General features: G+C 53.8%; 1 protein-coding gene and 1 long non-coding RNA gene across 3 annotated transcripts; one reads left to right on the top strand and one right to left on the bottom strand.

Annotated features, from left to right (window-relative positions):
* Positions 1–1798: 1798 nt before the first annotated feature.
* On the bottom strand, positions 1799–5880 carry ALPP (alkaline phosphatase, placental type). 2 transcript variants are annotated; one of them, XM_045367890.3, is made up of 11 exons: positions 5759–5880; positions 5553–5669; positions 5324–5439; positions 4959–5133; positions 4713–4885; positions 4334–4468; positions 4162–4234; positions 3897–4031; positions 3624–3815; positions 3288–3404; positions 1799–3162 (listed from the first exon to the last, which is right to left on the bottom strand). In XM_045367890.3, the coding sequence occupies exons 1-11, from the start codon at positions 5826–5828 to the stop codon at positions 2864–2866; spliced, it is 1602 nt and encodes a 533-aa protein (XP_045223825.2). In that variant the 5' UTR covers positions 5829–5880; the 3' UTR covers positions 1799–2863. The 2 variants fall into 2 exon arrangements, with proteins under 2 accessions (XP_045223825.2, XP_045223826.2); XM_045367891.3 differs by lacking the exons at positions 4713–4885; positions 4959–5133.
* Positions 5881–10484: 4604 nt separating this feature from the next.
* LOC135966637 (uncharacterized) lies at positions 10485–15345 on the top strand. The gene is made up of 4 exons (XR_010580136.2): positions 10485–10659; positions 13029–13102; positions 13272–13364; positions 14935–15345. It is a non-coding gene; the product is annotated as an uncharacterized lncRNA (long non-coding RNA).
* The last annotated feature ends 1004 nt before the right edge of the window (positions 15346–16349 follow it).

Here is a 16349-nt window from a genome sequence, read left to right as displayed (position 1 = left end):
AAAGAGGAACTTCCTAACCCACTGACAACTGGGAAGATAGAAATATACTAGCTGGATTTTACCCAAACCTTTGCATATTTGGTGAATGGAATGTAACAATGAGTGTGATGCTTTAGTAAGGCCAGCTACTGGTGTCTACCTTCTGTTCACCTCCCATGTTTTTATGACAGCCACTAAAACCTAGAATTGAAAAAAAAAAAAACAAAAAAACAAAAAACTGTCCTGAGAGAGCCAGGTCCTCAAATAGATGTATATATTTTTCCAGACAAGGTCTTGCTCTGTTGCCCAGGCTAGAGTGCAGTGGAGCAATCTTCTTTCACTGCAGCCTCAACCTCCCTGGGCTCAGTTGTTGTTTTTGTAGAGACGGGGTCTCACTATGATCTCCAGGCTATTCTCGAACTCCTGAAGTCAAGTGATCCTACCCCCTCTTCCTGCCAAAGTGCTGGGATTGCAGGTGTTGAGCCGCCACACCTGCCAAATAGATATTTTACAATGTTAAATTAATTTTCATGTGCAAGGTCGCATTCAATCATGCTAATATTTCTAGTGAGCACAAAATGCTTGCCTTTTTTTTTTTTTCTCGTAAGACGGAGTCTGGATCTGTTGCACAGGCTGGAGTGCAGTGGTGTGATCTCAATTCACTGCAACCTCCCAGGTTCAATCGATTCTCCTGCCTCAGCCTCCCAAGTAGCTGGGTGCTGACCACCACACCTGGCTAAATTTTGTAGTTTTAGTAGAGACCGTGTTTTTAGACCAGTTTTAGTTTTAGTTTCACCATGTTGGTTGGGCTGGTCTCAAACTCCTCACCTCAGGTGATCCTCTCACCACAACCTCCTGAGTAGCTGGGTCCACAGGCATGGGCCACAAGGCTTGGCTAATTTTTGTATTTTTTGTAATAGTGTAAAATTTGCTGGAAAATGTGGTTGATTTCACCTTTAATTCTTTTCAGCCAGATGCGTGGCTCATGCCTGTAATCCCAAACTTTGGGAGACCGAGGTGGGCGGATCACCTTAGGTCAGGAGTTGGAGACCTGCCTGGCCAACATGGTGAAACCCCGTCTCTACTAAAAATACAAAAACTAGCCAGGCATGGTGGTGCACACTTGTTAACCCCTAGGTACTTGGGAAGGTGAGGCAGGGGAATGACTTGAACCCGGGAGGAGGAGGTTGCAGTGAGCCAAGACAAGATCATTGCACTCCAGCCTGGGCAACAGAGTGAGACTGCCTCAAAAAAAAAAAAAAAAAAAAAAAATTGTTTTCAAGGTTCTCTTGGGGCAGGTGTGGTACTCACCAAGCATGGCTGTATTGGGATAGGTGCTCCCGAATGCTTTCGGAAGGTCAGAAATACCTGGAGTCAGCTCCTTTCCCAGCTCTCACCTCTACCTACTACCGTCTACCACCCCACTGTCCACCCAAAAGACAAGATCCTTCTTCTGGCAGCAGCCAGAGTACTCATTTTCCACCTAGGGCGGGTCACAGCCCTCCTCAAAGACCTCCAACCACATCCCTTTACTCAGACTTCACACTCCCCCATGCTCCCCACCCTCTTGACCCCTCAGATTTACCCCTCTACCCACCCACCCTCTAATCCAGCCCTTGGCCTCCGAAAGCACCTGCCGGCGCTGCCCCAGGGCCTCTGTGCTGCTGTGCCCCACGCTGTTCAGGTCTCCTGCTCAATCGTCTGCTCCTCAGCAGCCCCTCCTGGCCTGCGTTACCCACCCCTCCAGCCACTGTGCCCACAGGCACTCACGATTTTTCTCCTAGGAAGTCGTACTGGCATTACACTGTCTAACACTTCCTTTTCTTACTTGTTTATTTATTTTTTTAATTAATTAATTTACTTTTGAGGCGGAATCTCGCTCTGTCGCCCAGGCTGGAGTGCAGTGGCATGACCTTGGCTCACTGCGACCTCTGCTGCCCAGGTTCAAGCGATTCTCCTGCTCCAGCCTCCTGGGTAGCTGGGACTACAGGCGCATAGATAAGGGATTTCACCGTGTTAACCAGGATGGTCTCCATCTCCTGACCTCATGATCTGCCCACCTTGGCCTCCCAAAGTGCTGGGATTATAAACACTTCCTTTTATTATTGCTTTGTCTTCCAGGAGAGCGGAGGTCCTGGGGAGGCAGGGGAGTCTACCTTGTTGAGAAATCTATGCCCAGTGTCCAGATGTCTGGGGAGGGACCTTTGGCTCTCGACTGCTGCCTTGCACCCAGGAGCTCCTTAGATCTCAGTTGGGTGCTGAAATTGGCATTTGGAGGTATGGAACATCTGAGTAGTTGTGATTTGGGGCAAGCCTCTGCCATGAGGCAGAGGGCCCCTTGGAGGGGTACAGGAGTGTGGAATTAGCTCAGTGAGGGGCAGCCAAAGGCTGTGTCAAAAATCCCCCTGGGGTTCCCCACCCCAGCAGCCTCCTTGGCTGGCGGGTGGCAGGAAGCCACGCTTCTCCAGTCATCCTGAAGCTCCCGAGTCCTCAAGTCCCACAAGTGATTCAAGGACTGAAGCAAAGGTCAGCCGGGCGCGGGGTCTGGGTGCTTCTCTTCTCCGGGAAGGGAGCCTGCCTGGTACCAAGGACTGTAGGTGGGGGCTGGATGGCCTGAGATCCCTTCTTTCCTGGGGTGCAGGCAGCCACAGGGCACAACCTGCAGTCCCTGGGGTTGGGTAGGGAGTCCAGGAATAGCCAAGGGGCAGCTTTGGTGTCATGGGCTCAGTCCCCAGGGTGCACGAGGAGGTGAAGGTTCCATGGCAGGACATCTGTGTGGTGACTTCAGGGGTGACGATTCGGGGTGGAGGCGGGGCAGGACAACAGGAGGTGGGAAGCAGGAGAACTCCGAGATGGGGAAGCAGGAGCCCCAGGGACGGGACACTCAGGGAGCAGTGACCGTCCCTAGCAGCAGCAGGGCCGCGGCTAGAAGAGGCAGGGACTCGGGGACCGCGGAGCGCCCAGGGTGTGCGGTGTCAGTGGTGCCGGCGGGGGGCGCCAGGTCGCACGCCGTGTAGGGCTCCAGACAGGCGGCAAAGGCCATGACATGCGCTACGAAGCTCTGCTCCTGCACGCCATGAACCAGGTGCGCCTGCGGGCCACGCGCGAACACCGCCACGTCCTCGCCTGCGTGTGTCTCTTCGTCCAGGGGCACCGCTGCCTGCTGCCGGTACTCGGGGCTCCCTGGTAGGAGGGTTCAGTTCCGGTAGGAAGGTTCAGTTCCAGGCAGACAGAAGGTGACCCCTTCCCGCCAGTCCCCCATCCTTGGCACCCTGGTCCCCCTCAGGGGGCGACCCCGCGGCACTCACCGCTCTCGCTCTCGGTAACATCTGGCCGGGCGCCGTCCTTGAGCACATAGCCCGGACCGTTGCCATATAGGAGGGCCGTGTAGGCCTTCCTGTCCTGGGCCTTGCCGGGTGCCAGCCCTGCAGAGAGAGGGGTCCCTGTGGTTGAGCTGAACACAGCTGTGGAGTGCCTCCCACGTGCTAGGAACTGCCACTTTTTGCCTGGTCAGGGGCTTAGTCCTCAGGAGACCCTACAGGGCTGGTGCCAGCATTACTCCCATTTGACAGAGGAGGAGACTGAGGCTCAGATTTCACCCACGTAATTGATGCAGCAGCACCTGCCACTCTCCCCGGGCCTACCGAAGATAGAGCTCCCTCGCAGGGGGTAGGCACCAAAGGAGAAGACGTGGGAGTGGTCAGCGGTGACGAGGGTCAGCGTGTCCTCCTCGCTGGTGAGCTGGCCCGCCCTCTCAATGGCGTCGTCGAACATGACCGCCTCAGTCAGTGCCCGGTAGGCCCTGTTTTCGTGATGACCATGGTCGATGCGACCCCCTGCAGGAAGGCCAGAGAGGGTGGTGCTGAACCTGCCCTGCTCCAAACCCCAACCCCCACTCCCCAGGGGCCACCACGCACCCTCCACAAAGAGGAAGAAGCCGCGGGGGTTCCTGCTTAGCAGGCGCAGGGCAGCCTCTGTCATCTCCATCAGGGAGGGGTCCAGTGTGGGGTCTCGGTGGATCTCGTATTTCATGTCTCCAGGCTCAAAGAGACCTGTGGGACAAGGGGTCCCATGGTGACTGGCAGGCTGGGGGTGGGAGGGTGCTGGCAGATGTGCACATGGGTTCAGAAGGTGCCATCTGAGGCTGTCTGAGGGATGCCAGGGCAGGAAGGGGGTCATTACCCATGAGGTGGGTCACGGATGGGTCCAGGGAAGCCTGCATGAGCTCAGTGCGGTTCCACACGTACCGGGCACCCTGCAGGGAGGGAGAGAGCCAGGCCTCAGCCCACAGCCCTGAGCCCCACACCTCTGCCCTCCCCCTGCTGTGCCTCCTGCACCCGCCAGCCCCCATCACCTGCTGCTTCGCCAGCCATTCCTGCACCAGGTTCTTCCCATCCATCCTGGTCCCATCCTGGCTGTAGTCATGAGGGTACTCAGGGTCTGGGGCCCCCATGCGAAACATGTACTTTCGGCCTCCACCTAGGATCACCTGGGAACAGAGGATAGGGCACGTGGGTTTGGGGCCTGGCTGGCCCTGTGCCACTTCCTCCTGCACAGCCCCTGGCTCCCTTCCCCAAGGCTGTGGGAGTGGCCCGGCCTGGGCTGCACCTTCTATGCCCCCAACCCCACCTCCAGACCCTGCTGGCCCAGATCAGGCTGTTGGTTGCCTGGGTCTGAGCTGGTGCCCCCTGCTACTCTCTGCCCAGCCCCAACCCTTGGCCTTGGGGTCGCACGTCAATGTCCATGTTGGAGATGAGCTGTGTGGCGATGTCCTTGCAGCCCTCCCGGCGGGCCGAGCCAGGCATGTTGGCGTCCGAGTACCAGTTGCGGTTCACCGTGTGGGCGTAGGTTCCGGCTGGTGAGGCGTGCTGCACCCGTGTGGTGGTCACTACTCCCACTGACTTCCCTAAGGGTGACAGAGGTCAGGATATGTGACCAAGGTCTGTGACCTGGCCCTGATCCCGCAGGCCCCAGCTCACCTGCTTTCTTGGCCCGATTCATCACGGAGACCACCTCATTGCCACGTGTCGTGTTGCACTGGTTATAGCGGGCAGCTGCACTCAAGCCAATGGTCTGGAAGTTGCCCTTGACTCCGCACAGGTAGGCGGTGGCTGTGGCTGCACTGTCTGGCACATGCTTGTCTACACTGTATGTCTGGGGACAGAAACACTCTGAGCTCTTCTCTGGGGCAGACACACAGACCCTGATCTCTGTCCTCTGGGATTCCAACTGCCTCCAGCTCCTTACTGGAGGCCCAGCTGTTTAGGGTCCCTCCGTCCTACCGCACTCCATAGCCAGGATACCCTTCTCTGTTTGGAAGACTCTAAGGTGGCCCAGCCCTTACCTTGGACAGAGCCACATATGGGAAGTGGTCCATGGCCAGGGGGGTCTCAGGCCCCAGTTTGTCCTCCTTCTGCCCCTTTAGGATCCTGGCAGCTGTCACCGTAGACACCCCCATCCCTGAAGGAACAGAAATGTGTGAGGCTTGGGCCCCAGAGCTGTCCTGGAACCACCGAGGGTCCAGGCGCCGGGGCTGTGAGGGCTGCGGGGATGGACAGGCCTTGCTCACTCACCGTCACCCAGGAAGATGATGAGGTTCTTGGCAGCTGTCTGTATGGGCTGCAGCTTCTTGGCAGCACCCAGGGCCTCGGCTGCCTGGCGGTTCCAGAAGTCTGGGTTCTCCTCCTCAACTGGCCAGGGGGAGAGCAAAGATCAGGTCAGCCTAGGCTGAGGGGTGCCCTGTGTGTGTGTGTAGGAGCAGCTAGGGGAGCCTCATTACCTGGGATGATGCCCAGGGAGAGCTGTAGCCTCAGGCCCAGCAGCAGCAGAAGCACCCAGGGCCCCCGCATGTCTGGAGGGCAGCAGGAGAGTGGGGTGGCAGGAATTCCGGGTGTGGAGCATGAGCTGCACTCCAGGCTGCCTGGGTTTAAATCAGGGAGCACTGTGTCCCGGCTTCTCCCCTTGTTGCCACCTTGACCCCGCCCAGCCTCTTGACATGAAGCCACACTGGCTGAAGGGAGTGGCAGGGTGCGGCTGGGCTGGGCCAGGCTGGGGTTGGGGTCCTGAGAAAGGCAGCTCAGGGTGGGACCAGGTGTCGCTCAGGGAAGGGTGGGGTTTTGCGTACAGATGCCATCTGGGTGAGTGTTGTGTGCAACCTGCAGCCAGGAGCCCCTCCCCCAACCCCTGCTCACTGTGTCTTGTGTGGAATAAGACGCCCTGTCACTCATTAATTCACTCATTTGTTTCTATATTTCCCAGAAGCTGGGGCCAGGCTCTGTTCTGGTGTCGAGAGGAGGGGAGGCTGGAAGCACACAGCCTGGGCCAGGGCCTGGGTTCAGCCTACTGATGCCAGGAGCCTGGGCCCGGTGGGAAAGGGGCACGTGGGAGGCTTTGCTGCCCTGGCACCCCCTTTTCCATCATCTGGCCTTGGCGTGGACAGGTGGGGCTGGCAGGAATCCGGGCCCAGAGCTCTAGGGCTGTGGGCAGCTGTGGGTCCAATGGTGACAACACTGAGCCAGTCCTGCCCATTGCTCACATTCTGTGTGTGATTGTGTAGGTGTTTGTGTAGATGCACTCGCACTAATGTTTGGATGACGCAGGTTGGGGAGAGTCCACCCCAGCCCAACCACAGCAGCCCCTTCCGAACTCAGGCCTGCTCGCCCTGAGCCCCAGGCTTGGCCCCCAGAACCCAGGGGACCTTACCTGCTGCCCAGCCTCTGCCTTCCCTGCCCTACTCCACACCACCCCGACAGACTTCCCCTCACGCCAAGCTTTCCCGGGTCCTCCTGCCTGCACCCCGCCTGGCTTCTCGCTGGTCGTCCTGGGGCTCTCAGGGAAGACGTCGCCCTCATGGGGCCTTCCTGCCTCCTGCTTGTTGCCCCCTTAGTTCCCTCTACGTCCTGCTTCATCTTGCTGAGTTACGACATTTCTGGGCTAAATTTCAGAGGAGACTCACTAACAGGCAGGTCGTTAATTAATTCATTGATTCACTCCAAGCTCAAGGCCAGTCAGGAGCTTTTGCAGCCATCCCCACGATTATTTTTCAAGCGGGATTGTTTCGGTTTTGGAGACAGGGCCCCGTTCTGTTAGCCAGGTTGGAGTGCGATGGCTGGGTTGCGGCTCCCTGCAGCTTGTGACGTCCCAGGCTCAAGCTATCTTCCCACCTCTGCCTCTCACGTCGCTGGGACCAATGGCATGTGCCACCACACCTGACTCATTTTTTATTTTGTGTAAAGACATGGTTTTGTTATGTTGCCCAGGCTGGTCTCGAGCCCCTTGGGCCCAAGGGATCCTCACATCTCAGCCTCCCAAAGTGTCTGGATTACAGACATGAGCCACTGCACTCTCCTTCTTCTTCTTCTTCTTTTTTTTTTTTTTTTTTTTTGAGACACGGTCTCATTCTGTCACCAGGCTGGACTGCAGTGGCGTGATCATGGCTCACTGCCGAAGCCTTAGCTTCAGCCTCCCCAGTAGCTGGGCTTATTGGCACCAACCACCATGCCTAGCTAAATTTTTTTTGTAGAGTCTCACTATGTTGCCCAGGCTGCTCTCAAACTCCTGGCTTCAAGTGATCCTCCCGCCTCAGCCTCTCAGACCACTGGGATCACAAGTGTGAGCCACTGGGCCCAGCTGGGTGTTGTCGTTTGGCAACAACATTCATTCCCAGCCCCTGCCATCCTGTCCCCTGAGTGGCAAGGGCTGTCACCATATTTCCCAGTGAGATGCCCTGGTAAGATCTGGAGGGCAGGAGGCAGGCAGAAGCCATTCATCCGTGGTTGGCGGTAGCTGGTGAGGGGGCGAATTCAGCCCTGTCCGGCCACTTTGGGAGGCTGAGGCAGGTGGATCACCTGAGGTTGGGAGTTCAAGACCAGCCTGACCAACATGGATAAATCCCATCTCTACTAAAAACTACAAAATTAGCCAGGCGTGGTGGCACATACCTGTAAAGTGGGCACTGAGCTGGAACATGGTCTGGACTGCACAGAGCTTGGTATCCCCAAGGGCACCAGGTGGTAGAGGGTGCTAAGGGATCCAGATGGGGCCCTACAGGACCAGCCCTTCCTTCCCAGAGAGCAGAAGGACCAAGACGACCGATCCTCAGAGAATACACGCCACAGCCTGGGCCTTCCCTTGCCCCAGGTAACAGCAACCAAGAATCCCAGGAATGGAGGCTTTATATCTTCCTCCAGCCCGGGAAGGCCTGCTGCTTCTGCTTTGAAATCCCTGGGTCTCAGAGGAAGGGCTGTAACCAGACATTATGACAGGCGACTCTGGCATGAAGGTAGGAGGCAGGGTGGCCAAGCATTCCCATGTGGCCAGGGTGTCATCATAGACTTTGAATGTGGACGAGTATCCTTTGTTTTCTGCGAGTGACATTGGCGTGTGTCTGGTCTCCAGTCTTGCTCAGGCACCTGACAAAATTCACCACATAGTGAGCAACATAGCGAGACCCTGTTTCTATTTTATTTTATTTATTTATTTATGTTTTTTTGAGATGGAGTCCCATTCTGTCCCACAGGCTGGAGTGCAGTGATGCCATCTCAGCTCACTGCAACCTCCACCTCCCAGGTTCAAGCGATTCTCCTGCCTCAGCCTCTTGAGTAGTTGGGATTACAGGCGCCTGCCACCATGCCCAGCTAATTTTTGTATTTTTATCTTTTTTGTTTTTGTTGATGTACTTGTTTTGGAGATGGAGTCTCGCTCTGTCACCCAGGTTGGAGTGTAATGGTGAGATCTCTGCTCACTGCAACCTCTGCCTCCCAGGTTCAAGGGATTCTCCTGCCTCAGCCTCCCGAGTAGCTGGGATTACAGGCACCCGCTACCAAATCTGACTCATTTTGCATTTTTAGTGGAGATGGGGTTTCACCATGTTGACCAAGCTGGTCTCGAACTCCTGACCTCAGGCATTCTACCTGCCTTGGCCTTCCAAATTGTTGGGATTACAGGCGTAAGCCACTGCGCCAGGCTAATTTTTGTATTTTTAGTAGAGACGAGGTTTCACCATGTTGGCCAGGCTGGTCTCGAACTCCTGACCTCAAGTGATCTGCCCACCTCAGCTTCCCAAAGTGCTGGGATTATAGGTGTGAGCCACTGCACCTGGCCAAAAACTATTAAAAGAAAAGGAGTGTCAAAAAATTTAGGCCGCGCTGGGGGTGGAGGCTCACACCTGTAATCACAGCACTTTGGGAGGTGAGGCATAAACCCGGGACCTCCAGACCGGCCTGGGCAACATGGTGAAACCCCATCTCTACCAAAAATGCAAAAATTAAATGGGCAAGGTGGCACACACCTGTAGTCCCTGCTACTCGGGAGGCTGAGGTGGGAGAATTGCTTGGGCGCAGGAGGTTAAGGCTGCAGGCAGTGAGCTGTGATTCCCCCACTGCACTCCATCCTGGGCTACAGAGCAAGACTCTGTCTCAAAAACAAAACAAAACAAAACAAACACACACACACACACAACACAAAGTCAATGGGTCTCTTTGGTGAGGAAGGAAGAAGTGGGGTCTGAATAGGGGGGCGGGGTACATATGGGGAGATCCTGGCCGTAGTCAGTTTCTTGATCTGAGTGGTATTGCTTTGGTGTTCAATTCTGTAACTCTTCTTCAGGCAGTATCTTTCTGTTGTATGCAGTTTTAATGTTTGGCATATCTCAGAAGGAAAGAAGGAAAGGAAGGAACAAGTTGGTCATTTGATCCAGATTAGATGCAACTGTTCCCGCTGCATTTTCCATTTTCATCTCAGACAGTATTTTTCAAAATGTGACATGCGCATGTTTCCAAAGGGTGGTACTGAAACAGGATAGGTAATCAAGGAAGTGACCATGTTCTTGGGATGCAGCAAGCGTGGTGACCACACAATCAACACAATAAGCCTCAGCATTCGAATTGTAATTCAGCTCATTCAAGCAAAGCTATCTTCAGTGGGGATTTTTCTTTCTAGAGAACATGCGCGTTTTGATTTTACCTATCCTCAAACTGACCCTTTGCTCATAATAGTAAAAAGCACACCTGGGTGGAGATTTAAGAAGCTAATGAGACATGCGACGCATGAACGAGCATGTACAGCTACTCACATGTGCACTCAGAGGATCACCCAGAACATGCTTACTAGCAGCGCCTCTTCCCACCCCCTCAGGAATAATCATGTAAAATTTCCATAAAGGGAGTCTTCCTAGTGCCAACCTTTGCTGTCTCGTCTTTATGAGTAGCTCACCCTGAATTCTTCTCTCTGCCTATTCTGCACTTCACTTTCAAGATAGTCTTTTTCTTTTGCAATAAATTATTGCATGCCGCATCTCCTTTGCTATTGCATCTCTTGTTTAAATTATTTTAAGCTAAGAAGACACGAACTGAAGTCTCACATCAGCTGTCAACAGCACTCCAGATTATTTTAGGTGGTGTGGGTGTCAAAGCAATTCCATCTTGGGGGCTAATTCACCACGTTGATGAATGCCAGTTCTCGGAGGGCCTCTGAGATTTCCCGTTCATGTCGTGTTTCTTTTGCAGGAGCACCTACTTCCTGTAAATCCTGCCCTTAGGACAAAACAACTTTGATGTTATCATATTTCAATTGTCCTACACATCCCTTTGAGGTCGCCCCTCCCCTGTGGCCCTCGGTCTTGGGGGGTAAAGCTACCATCTTGCCTCACCGCCACCTGAGACTCAGACATAGCTTCTGTTCGTAAGTCTCTATTAAATGTTTTTTTCTAAGAAACTGGATATGTCAGCAATTCTCCTGCCTCGGCCTCCTGCAGTGGCTCACGCCTTTATAGGAGTCCGAGGTGGGTTGATTGCTGGAACCCAGGACTTTGAGACCAGCCTGGGCAATATGGCAAGACCCTGTCTCTACCAAAAAATGTAGAAATCAGCTGGGCATGATGGCATATGCCTGTAGTCCCAGCTACTTGGGAGGCTGAGGTGGGAGGATTGCTTGAACCCAGGAGGTCGAGGCTGCAGTGAGCTGAGACTGTGTCAGTCTACTGCAGCCTGGGCAGCTGCCAAAACAAAACAAAACAACAAAAAAACCCAGAGACCCCTGAAAAGCAGTCTCTGCCACCTGGAAGCTTGCTGCCTTGTCATTTCAACATGCTTGTCTACTTCAGTTGATGCATTACTGTGGGAACAGCAAGACGAGCTGGCGATTCCACATACTCCCCTTGTTCAGCACGCAAATGGTGCACAGCTATGCGGTTATCTAAAACTGCTCCAGGCTGGGCATGGTGGCTCACACCTGTAATCCCAGCACTTTGGGAAGCTGAGGTGAGCGGATCACTTGAAGCCAGGAGTTTGAGACCAGCCTCTCCAGTATGGTGAAACCCCATCTCTACTAAAAATACAAAAATTAGCAGGGTATTTATGGTGGTACACGCCGGTAATCCCAGCTACATGGGAGGCTGAGGCAGCAGAATTGCTCGAACCCAGGAGGCGGAGGTGGCAGTGAGCCGAGATTGCACCACTGTACTCCAGCCTGGGTGACTAAGCGAGACTCTGTCTCAATAATAATAATAATAATAATAATAATAATAAAACTACTCCAGCTAAGGAGTCTAGGGACTTGCTGGGCAGCCATAGTAGCTGCCATTTGGCTTGCTTTGATCCACAGGGCAGCCCTCAGGAGCACAGGTCTGTGTCTTGGGTAGCAGCAGTCACTACGGCTGTCTTTTCTAACCAGGGATCAGTCAGGTTATTACTACACCCAGGCAAAGCCACGCCTGCCTGAAAGACTTCCTGACTCATTACCTGCCAGTCAGATGGAGTGCTATCTGGCTCACCAGCAAGGGAAAAGAGGAGCTTGCCTTCTTTTGGGAAGGGTAAGGGAATAGCCCATCTGGGGTGCCCAATAGAAACGGGGGCTTCGTGGTCCCTAAAAGGGTACGCGTAAGGAGTACTCAGTCCACAATTCTTTTAGGGGTCTTTGGATGTTCAGGTAGGGACATGTAAAAAGCTGTGAACTGTTGGGTTAAGAGGTCGCTATGATCCAGGACAGATTGACTTCAGTGACACCTCCAACAGTGGATGAGCTGGTGGATGAAGCAAGAGCTTGTGAAATACTAAGCAGTGAGCTGTCCTTCCATCCAGAGGCAGGAAGGTGCTGGAGAACAATAACAGCCAGAAAAGCGCATGTTCCCTTTGTGATTTCTTAGGGTCTTTGGCTGGGCTTTGAACTCTGCCAGTTTCTCCTGGAGGAACTCCAGAAACACTGGCTTTATCTGAGTGTAGTAAATCTGCAACACCCACAGATGAGTGGGTTCTCAGCAACACCTCAAAAGGGCCGACCACGGTGACTGCTCTGATACTCAGCCTGCTGGAATTTCCAGGTCTTCAACAGAACTTGGTCCCCTGGTTTCAAAATTTATTTATTTATTCTTTTTTTTTTTTTTAATTTGAGATAAGAGTCTCGCTCTGTCACCCAGGCTGGAGTCCAGTGGCTCAATGTTGGCTCACCGCAGCCTCCACCTCAGGTTCAAGCGATTGTCCTGCCTCAGCCTCCCGAGTAGCTGGGATTACAGGCATGTACCACCACGCCCGGCTAATTTTTGTATTTTTAGTAGAGACGGGGTTTCACCATGTTGGCCAGGATGGTCTCAAACTCCTGAGCTCAAATGATACGGCCGCCTCGGCCTCCCAAAGTGCTGGGATTACAGGTGTGAGCCAACACGCCCGGCGTCAAAATTTAATTGTAAAAATATTGTGTGTGTGTGTGTGTATATATATATATATTTTAGATGGAGTTTCACTCTTGTTGCCCAGGCTGGAATGCAATGGCACGATTTTGGCTTACAGCAAAATATGTGTGTGTGTGTGCGCATATGTGTGTATGTATATATATACGTATATATACACACATATATACGTATATATATACACACACATATATACGTGTGTGTGTGTATATGAAGACAGGGTCTTGCTCTTTTGCCCAGGCTGGAGTGCAGTGGCGGGATCAAAGTTCACTGCAGCCTCCAATTCCTGGCCTCAAGCGATCCCCCTGCCTCATTTGGCCTCCCAAAGTGCTGGGATTACAGGCTCATGCCACCATGTCCAACTTAGTTCCACAGTTTCAAAGAGCCGAGAGGCACGTCTTCAGAGAACTAGAGCCTGTGGGAAACGCTCAGGGAGACCAGGTACTGCATCTCCTCATTGTTTTTTGTATGATCCAGCTTCTGTTTCTGGGGAAGAAAATCCCTCAAGTGACAGGACATCCGGGGATGGGAGAAATGGTTCATGCTACCCAGGATGCACATGCTTCTGTCCTTTGCTCACGTGTAATGGAAACACACTGACCATCCCCAGATTGTGGAGCCCGAGGACTCTTTTGAAATGAATCGCAAATTAATCACTGCAGACATAGCCAAAACTGGGCTAGCTTTAGGGACCCTGTTCAAGGTAAGAGTTTCACTCCCTTATTGGTAAGTTTTCAATTTTATTTATTTATTTATTTATTTATTTATTTATTTATTTATTTATTTATTAGAGATAGAGTCTTGCTCTGTCACTCAGGTTGGAGTGCAGTGGCGCAATCTCTGCTCACTGTAACCTCTGCCTCCCGGTCAAGTGATTCTCCTGCCTCAGCCTCCTGAGTAACTGGGATTACAGGCGCCCACCACCACACTCGGCTAATTTTTTATTTTTAGTAGAGATGGGGTTTCACCGTGTTGGTCAGGCTGGTCTCAAACTCCTGACCTCAGGTGATCCACCCGCCTCGGTCCCCCAGTGTTGGGATTACAGGTGTGAGCCATCACGCCCAGCCAAAAACATTTTAATAAATTCCAAAATCTTATTTTTAACCATTACTGCTCTGTAGCAATAGTTGACGTCCCAACCGGAGCCAAGAGCAGTGTTGATCTTGAGCCAAAGACATGTTAGCATCTTTCTACTGGCAACAGATGCAGTTCATCAGAGAAATGCACAATCCAAGAACGTGCCACACATCAACAGTACCCACTGCCACAGCATGGAGGGGAGGGGAAGAGGCTGGGATGTCTCCTGTTTGGGGCTCTCACAGTCAGGCTGCCTGGGGCAGGGCAGCACCCCACAGCCTTCTACACCCCAGCACCAAACCCCCAGACGCTCACTTGTCTGTCCCTGCAGATACTTGGCTCCAGGAGAAGGTTCTGGGGGCAGGAACAGATGGGGTGACCGTGGCCTCTGGGACATCTCGGGGGTGGCAGGACGCACAGACTGAAGGCCGCCTGAGGTGGCTGAGCCCTGGAGGAGGGAAAGGCTCCGAGGGCAGGTGCGGGGACGTCTTTGGTCGCCTCCCACAGCCAGCCCCATCTGACAGTGGCAGAACAAAGGCAGCCGTGCCCAGTCACCGTCGTTCAGGCGCTGCGAGGCACTCTGACAAGGGACCCGACTGAGTGTTTCTTTGAAGAAAATTCACTGTAACCAGATCAAATGAGCTTGTTAATCCAGACACCCCAGGAAATGGTGCGGGGGAGCAGAGGCTGTGCTCACCGCGGCTTTCATCCTAGTTTTTGGCAGCTCTCGGGGAAGCCAAGCCATGGAGCTTCCCCCACGGAGGGGGAAGGAGTGCAGGCTGGGGTCGAGCTGGCTGGGGAGGGGACTGCCCAGTGGCCGGCTGGCTCTGCCCGGGACCTGAGGCAGGTGGGATCCGTGGGCACTCGGGACACTGGGTGGGCAATGGGGCCAGGCTGTGTCACCAGGAGCCGGTTTCCCCTCCTGGTTGGGAACGCACTTGAGGGTTCCTCCTCCCCTCTACCAGGCCCAGGCCAGCTTCTCTGTCCAGTCTCCCTTAGCGCTGCCAGGGCACCAACTCACACCAGAGCCGGGCACAGGGCCTCACAGAGTGCTGCTTGAGGAACTGCGGGGAGACGGTGTTGCAGGACCCATGACCACCACCAGGCCCTGCAGAGCTGGTGCAGGAGGAAGTGGGGGCAGGGTGACGGGGTGCTCTCAGCACTAATTCCTGCATACTAATTACATTTTTAATCAGGCAGAACGAGACTCCGGCATCAATCTGCCAGGCAGCCAGCTCTGGATCGTGCTGGAACTGACAGGAAGGTTCCGGGCGGTGACATCGGCTCAGCAGTGAGGTGTGGAGCCTGAGCTGTGTCCCTTGCCCTGGGTGCAAGGGGCATTCCACTGCCCAGGCTTCCCAGAGGCACCCCACACACCAGATGGCACTCCATACTTGATTTTGTTCCCTGACATGGATTTGCTGAAAAGCCCTCATTCCTTCAGCAGAGGAGGGCAGTGTGGGGAAAAGGGGGGTTGGCCACTCAGAGGGGTGCTGGGCCGTTGCTGGCCAGGCCTCAGCCTTCCTTCTAGCCCCACCATCTTCCTTGCAGTTTGCTTAAAAACTGAGAGGCAAACATAAAATAAAATCCAGAAATAAAAATAAAAACAGGCCAGGCACAGAGGCTCACACCTATCATCCCGACATTTTGAGAGGCCAAGGCAAGAGGATTGCTTGAGCTGAGGAGTTTGAGACCAGCCTGGGCAACAAAGCAAAATCCCATTTTTCCAAAACAAAAGCCCAAAAACAGCTGGGTATGGTGGCACAGGCCTGCAGCCCCAGTTACTCGGGAGGCTGAGGCAAGAGGACGGTATGAGGTCAGAATTTTGAAACTACTTGAGCTGCGATGATACCACCATACCCTGAGCCTGGGTGACAGAGCGAGACCCTGTTTCTAAAAACATTTAAATTAAATTTAATAATTTAGAACATTAAATTTAAATTTGAAAAATTTAAACATTTTAAAAACAGAATTAAAAATTCCCCTTTGTGTCAACAGTTCCTATTTCTAAAAGCCAGCAGGGCCCGGTAACCTCAGTCCTCCCCCTCCTCCTCCTTGGGGCCCAGGTGGCCCTGGGTGCCCGGCCACTTCAGGACAGCACTATACTAGAGGGCCATGGCTGCCCGCAAGACTCCCTCCACCAGGCTGAAGACAGTGATGACCTGTGCAGAGCCCGGCTGGGAGGAGACAAGGATGGCAGGGGCTGATGCTGAGGCGCAGCTCCATCTTGGTCCCTGCAGCAGGACCCCAGGCCCCTCCCTCAGCCTCTGGAAGCCTCTGCTTGCCCGCCAGCAACGGGGGCCTGCTCCAGGATGAATGCTCTGGGTCAGGGCAGAGCTGAGGGAGTCCAAGGCCACATGTCCCTGACGTATCCTGAGAGCTCCCAAGGCTTACAAAATGCAACCCGGGAGCCTGGCTCCACCTTCGGGGAACGATGTTGGTGAAAACGGTGCCAGAGAATTTCTTGGGTGTAAACTCATAGCTTTCATCAAGTTCTCAAAAGGACCCCAGAAGGCCAGCACCCCTGCATTAGAGGGACGGCAGAGCCCCACCTCTCCCCACTGTGGTTGTCCCCAAGGAAGGGAAGGTGGTGCCAGAAAGCAGAGCCACA

Source organism: Macaca fascicularis, chromosome 12, assembly GCF_037993035.2.
Source record: "Macaca fascicularis isolate 582-1 chromosome 12, T2T-MFA8v1.1".
Taxonomy (NCBI): Eukaryota; Metazoa; Chordata; class Mammalia; order Primates; family Cercopithecidae; genus Macaca; species Macaca fascicularis.
Note: the sequence above shows the minus strand (reverse complement) of the source record. Positions and strands in the feature narration are given on the sequence as shown.